Source organism: Macadamia integrifolia, chromosome 2 (assembly GCF_013358625.1).
Source record: "Macadamia integrifolia cultivar HAES 741 chromosome 2, SCU_Mint_v3, whole genome shotgun sequence".
NCBI classification, from domain to species: Eukaryota; Viridiplantae; Streptophyta; class Magnoliopsida; order Proteales; family Proteaceae; genus Macadamia; species Macadamia integrifolia.
The window spans coordinates 31,563,237-31,570,109 of NC_056558.1; the positions used below are offsets into that span (position 1 = coordinate 31,563,237).

The following is a 6,873-nucleotide window of genomic DNA, read 5'->3' on the forward strand; positions in this document are numbered from 1 at the left end:
CAGATTTATGAAGGAACCTCATTTTAGGGAGTGACTCCAGTTGAAATTCACTAACAGTTGCATGCGTACATTATCACCCCATAATGGTAAGAGCCTCATGTATTTGGTATGTCCTTTTTTTTACTCTATCTAAAGTTCACAAAGAGATTCTATCCATTGCAGTTTAACAAATCATATATCATTCAATAATGAAAAGCAAAAATAGAAAAATAGATAAGTATAGCCGCTACTAACTAATTTAGGGACAAGTTGTTTTGAATTCTTTGTTGAAATCAACCAACCTCACAAAAATAAATTTCTTACTCCAAAATATATATGAATGACAGAAGAGATGTATCACTTGTGTAATTAATTTGCTGTGGAACTATGCTAGAAAAAAATTACAACAACTATCCATCTTCACACTCCAAGCTTGTCTTAATATTCTGCAATGTACAGGAAATAAGAGTATTAACAGTTTCTACTGATTCCATAGTTAGTTTGGCTGTAGGAGAGCTATTGGCTAGGATTTGAAATGCTATAGTAAGCAAGGATCCCCCTTCCATTGTCTTCTCCTCTGGTTTAGAAGTGATCACTAGAGGCCTTGTTTCAAGCCCATCTGGGAGAATTGAAAAACCTGAAGGCAGTATGGCAATATTGCTTGAGTCACATCCTGTAATCACTGATTGCATCCCTGTTATGTCCACAGGAGCATAGACAACCATTGATTCAAAAGTGTTTGTGCAACTATCTTGGAGTATCCACATGCTATTCTCTTTTGATTTCATTGCCTGAATTCAACATTCCCACAATAGACAGTTTTAACATTTAAAAAAACATGTTGAGGTAGTTAATGATGTAGAAGCAGAAAACCTAAAACGATTAAAGAAACAAATGGAAATCACAAACAACCACACCAATGCAAGGGGATCAGATTTACATGGTTCGGTAAGATTTCCTACATCCACGGTGAAATGAGATCTGCTTCTATACCAATGGGGAATATGGTTATTTCTACCCATCCTCACTTCTCTCTCAGATTGATCACAGAGAAAGAACCCTCACTAGCTTCAAAATTTTAGAGAAACTCTATATAGGTAGTTCACGGAAATATCCATATAGCCCTAACAAAATTTCCTCCGGGCCTCTTAACGCCTATGGAATCAACCCATAATGCAAGTAATATAATGCAAGATATTCTACCCCAACAAATAATTCCATTATTTCTTAAGAAAACAAAAATGAAAATGGGGCAATGAGAACTCACTTGGATGGTCACGGCGTTACCACGGTCCTGTCCTTTGGCTAAGTTTGCTATTGATTGAGCTGGACCTCCAGTTGACATGATGTCCCACTGAGATTATCCAAGAAGAACAAATATGGAAACTTATAACTTAAGAAGAGGAAATTAAGGGGGGGGGGGGGGTTGTGGGAAGGATGATGATCCTCTCCAATTCTTAATCATGCATGGGACATCAATTTTTTTTCAAAATCCAATGGTAGTAGAAGTTTTTTGAGATTCATATCCATTTTAAACCCAAACTTCTACAACTGTTGGATTTTAAAAATGTATAGGTGTCGTAGGCACAAAGAGAATTGCACGATTAAGAATTGGAGAGAATCTAAATCTAGAGGGGGGAGGGATTAATTAAGCATTAAATCTCACCTCGTGCCGTCTACTTTCATCTCTCAAGAAATCAAATAGGACATGAGGAGAGACAGGCAAACAAAGAGAAGAAACTGCACACAAGATCACCCCTAGAGGTTCTGCTGGGTCATTCAAGTTCTTCCTTGAAGCTACTCTTATGTCATCTCCTCCCTTTGTGGAAATCTTAGTCCATGTATGGAAGCTAGACGCACCTAACGCGCGACAAAAGCTGCAAGTCATTCTCTGTGCCAACTTCAGAATGCTTTTCCTCCCTGCTAGAGTGGCAACACCAATTGAATCCTTTGTAGGAACATTAGTAGCCATGAAGAAAACAAGCCTTTCACATTGAAGTTGCAGAGTTGCCATCCAATGCCTTGCACCAAATGCTAGGCCACTATTAACAATGGAACGGAACATGGTATGAACTGTACTCTTTTGACATTCTAAGTGCTCCACCCATATCACCTGAAAAACAAAAGCAAAATTAATGTGAAACCCTGGATGAAGTCTGAGTCTATGACTAGATAAAGAAGGTTTCAGAATGTTTGCTATTCGCTCATCTTAAAAGCTCAAACTGTTAGGTAAGGGCGACGTAAATATATACATCAACACAGAAACTAGATTCAAACATAAGTTATGTACCTTGCAGTGACCATTGGTTTTGTCCTCGATGATGCAACCAGAAGGGCATTTTCGACATTTTACTAGGGACGCGTCCATGTTTTCTTCAACTTTATCAATGGATACATCAACTATTGCCCATCTCTCAGCAGTTAATTGTTTGCAATACCTGATAAAATATACCTCTCTAGTAGGCACCATGGGGGTGAGCATTTGCAGTTCCGCGAACATCTGATAGTAAGAAAGTAATGATTTTTGAAAACAATAACCTAAACAATGCAGGAAAATGGATGAAAATTACAAACATACAATCAGACAATGCATACAAAAAGATTTATATAGTTCAATAAGATTGTCTAGGTGAAATGAGTTCTTCTTTGCTATCCATGGAAAATAGGGTTCTTGCCACTCTTCATACATCTCTTACATTTCTTGTAGAAAAAGAACTCTTGCTACAAGTATGTAGCGAAACCTTATACATGTAATTTACTGAAAATATTCTTTAGGGCTTCGGCCTCTTAAAGGCATTTTGGAACCAATCCACCTATGCAAGTGACGGAATATAAGACATCATACCCCCAACGAAAATCTCCATCGTAAATCAACCTAAGCCATCTAGAATCAATGTAAGGCATAAGGTTGAAATGTTAAATTACCCACCAGTTGTACTGCACCATTTCTGTTGACACCTTCACCACTGCAAATAACATCAACAGTGGCTGCCTTGGAGATCATGCCAGGAAACATTTCTTTCCATTGGTTCTACAAAATGGATATGAAAATATTAGTACAGCCATATATAGTCTTAAAAGGGAAGACCCTAAATTTCAATACAGTAGCAGGAAAAGGGTGAATATCTCTCTCTCTCTCTCTCTCTCTCTCTCTCTCTCTCTATATATATATATATATATATATATCTTACCACATCCATGAAAGCTTGGACAAGGCGAGGGAGGTCTAAGAAGACAACACCGGTCTCTCGTGAGGCCTCAATCGATCTCCTGACCTTTCCATTACTTGGATTCTCAACTGAGAAGGCGCGAACGTATTCATCATAGTTGAGTATCTCGCGCCCACTCTCAACACTCCTGATCCATAGTGGTTCCCCTGCAGTGGCCATCTTGGTGACCTCTTCCATTGCTTGGTTCACTAGCTCTAAAATTTTTGACTTGTCAAGCCCAAAAATTCCTGTGTAATAGTCTAAAGAGCTTCTGTTCTCTTGGTCATTTCCTGCAGAACATGAGGTGCTGGGTGATGCTGTCCCTGGTGGATATTTTCCAATGGTTGCTCTCAACTTCTCCACCTACATATTAAAATTGCAAGTTTTCTTCAACTCTAATAAGAAAAATAATAACTTATATATTATAGGGAGTATCTGAATGACACCCTATAGATGTATTTAAAGCTTTTTTTTATTTTTTTATAACGATGGGCATCCAAGCCTTCAGCGTGACAACTCCCGCGGCCCATATTGACCCCACAACCGCATAGACTGGGTCATACTAGGGTTGAATGAGAACCATTCAATTTTCACTAAAAGCAGTGAAGAGTACTAAACGCCCCCATGTGAGTGGCCTAATAAGGTAAGAGGAGTCGAACTTAGAACCACACGCTTCCTGAGGCGAAGGTCCCTTGCGAACTTTGCCAGCCCCTTGGGATTAGGTGTATTTAAAGCTTATACTTCTTTTAATTGCCCCTTGTTTTATCCTCAAAAGTTCTTAAAAGTTAAGGGTATAATAGGTTTTTCAAAAATGATTTGAAAATCATATATCATTATGTCATTATCAAAACGTATCATTGTCATGCACATCTTTCGAATAAGCATGTGAAATGACAACATCTACCCTCATTTGAAAAAAATTGTGTTATACCTAAAGGACTAAAAAGTAAAGTTACAAATTATTTGACATCTTAAGGGGTGTCAATAAGCAAGCCCCTTTTAGTTAAACAACTAACAGTAAGGAGTAGATTGCATTAGTAAATTTACCTCAGCTTTGAGTCTTGCATTTTCGACCCGTAATTGTTGTTCCTCAGTGGTCATTGTTGCATCTCTACTAGAGGTAGCGAAACCACAATTAGGACAGCAGGCCTTCTTAATGGTCTCCCTCATGGCTTGATTCTCTTCCCTGAGTTTCTCTATCTCAGATTTCAGTAAAGAGTTCTCATGTCTCTCCTGGACAGCCTGCAATTGCCATACAAGTCATTACTACAAGGAGAGGAATAGATGAAACATCAATGCCAAGTAACATTTTATTGATTCAGTACCATTTCTGAGATGATCCGTAAAATTTGCTTATGGGTTTAACTGTTAAGCTCATAAGATTAAGCTAAAAGTATGTTGTATTGAACTGGCCATACATAGGTCTCAAACCATTTAGTGGGTATTTATGCTTTGTAGTTGACTGATCTCATCCAGTTGACCAATTTGAATAAATTAATCAAAGTGGGAGAGCCTAAAGAGAGAGAGAAGCAAAGGAAAGAAGAGAGTTGTGGTCGATACAATTACCAATGGGAGAGGGTTCTCTAAGCAAGAGTCACAAGGAGCGACAAATTAAACAGTATCATACATAGGAGGGTAATGAGGTCATTTCATAGGGTAGGAGAGAGAGACAGAAAAAGAGGTGCTAGTGTATCCTACTCCAGCGATTAAAAAGAACCAATTTGCCATTACTAATACATACCTTGATTTGAGTTCGACGGTTTTGAAACCAAAATTTTACTTGCCTAGGAGCAAGGCCTAATTGCTTGCTCAATTGCTGCCTTTGCTTCTCATCTGGATGGGGTGATTCTTTAAAGAGACTGCAATTACCCATTTCAATGAACAGAATAGAATGTTAATTATAGAGATAAATCTTCATAAAAAGCTTGCAATTCTCCATTATTGATATATCAAAAAACCAAATTATACTTAGCAAGAATTCATCTCTCAATCTGTTTACAAGCACAACTAATCCATATAAGTTGTTACTATTGATAATTCTTAGTTAATCAAAGCAGAAGTAACTACAAAAAATAAGGAATGTGACTATTAATAGTATAAGAAATCAGTGTCTATAAAGAAAAAAGAAAAAAAAATGCTTAAATTTAGATGTGAAAAATCAGATATAGAGAAGGTGGAAACGATTAAACAAGTCAAACGATCTTTAAAGTTTTAACTCAAAAGTCCTTAATTGAGATTAACTACTCATCTTACCTTTTAGTTTACATAATATACTGGATTTGCTTTTGGGAGACGGTTGGGCATGCCGCCCACTTGCTGTAAGCTAACAGGATGCACCAATAGTAGTATACAAGACACACGGGTGGAAGGGGTCATTTCAATAAGGGGAGAGAGACAAACATAGGTCTAGGCACCCGGTGGCATGTCCAAACTTTTCTCTATGATTTTTTAAAAATATATTTTTTTTTAGTAAAAGATTAAAGTTTAGAAATCATATATATGTTTTAGGAAAAGGTTGGACAAGCTGCCCACTAATGGGAACACACATGATACACAGCAGCAAGGGGTCATTTCAATACGGGTAGAGAGACAGACACAGGACTAAGCACCCGAGAGCTCCTAGTTCTCCATTCAATGCTGTATGGATAATTGTATGCAGAAAAATAGAAGAAAAATAGAAGAAAAAAGAAGAAAGAGGAAAAACTAACGCTTCCATTTCTCTGATTTGTTCAGCAGTGTGCCTATGATACTTCTTCCTCTTCTTCTTCTTCTTCTTGTCCTTATCATCATCACCATCATCATCTTCTTGTACTCCATCTCCATCCCCATCTTCATCAGATCTTCCAGGCCCAGTATTCTCACTGCTAATCTCTACCATCTCATCTCGGCCTCCACCTCCGCCGCTCTCTTCATCTCCTTCCTCCACCTCCGGGCTCCTCGCCCCTGAAGGTGTACCGGCATCTCGGAAGACACCAGCCTTTGAAAGAAAAGGAATAAAATAAATTAAAATAAATAAAATATAGGAAATAGAACCAATAGAGTGAGTGAGAGTTTTGAGTTTTAGAGGATAATGCTTACGAGAGTAAGAGAGAGAGCAGGAGAAGCAAAGAAGTCTTTGGTCCGGGAAGAGGGATGGTTGTTCGACATGTCCAGACCCATTTCAGTTAAGAGTTTTGGATGACGAGAGGGTCGTTTTAAGGAGGCTTCAATGGCTTTGCTGTTACTTGTTAGAGAGAGAAGTTACGTGGGGTACGCTAATTAGATTTAAGGACATAAAACAAGGGAATTCAGAGTTTCTCTAGAGAGAGAGAGAGAGAGAGAGAGAGAGACTTAAGTGTTAAGAGAAGGGCTAGTAGGTGTTGAATGTTAGATATCTGTAGGAGAGTGGCAGGATACTGTGAGTGTGTTAACATGGGGCATGCTACACAACCAACTTTAATCAGTTTGCATTAACCAACTTCTTTCTCTTTCTGTTTTAGTCATATCAGAGTAACTAAATATTGATTTAGATGAAAGAGAGGCCAATTTCAACCTGGAGAACAAGGCAAGTATCTTTGGAATTAATTTATGAATTAAGACACTGAGTTAGATGAGCCATTATAGAACTTCATAGACTAATTGGGTTTCTTAATGATGCAGTACTAGAACTTTGGAAAGAAGATGTCCACCAAATGGCAATTCTTTC

General features: G+C 38.0%; 1 protein-coding gene across 1 annotated transcript; it reads right to left on the bottom strand.

The window, feature by feature from the left end:
• Positions 1–282: 282 nt before the first annotated feature.
• On the bottom strand, positions 283–6,426 carry LOC122068500 (homeobox-leucine zipper protein GLABRA 2). The gene is made up of 10 exons (XM_042632381.1): positions 6,267–6,426; positions 5,897–6,165; positions 4,930–5,047; positions 4,236–4,430; positions 3,171–3,551; positions 2,909–3,010; positions 2,270–2,479; positions 1,646–2,092; positions 1,247–1,333; positions 283–770 (listed from the first exon to the last, which is right to left on the bottom strand). The coding sequence occupies exons 1-10, from the start codon at positions 6,345–6,347 to the stop codon at positions 390–392; spliced, it is 2,271 nt and encodes a 756-aa protein (XP_042488315.1). The 5' UTR covers positions 6,348–6,426; the 3' UTR covers positions 283–389.
• Between the last annotated feature and the right edge of the window lie 447 nt (positions 6,427–6,873).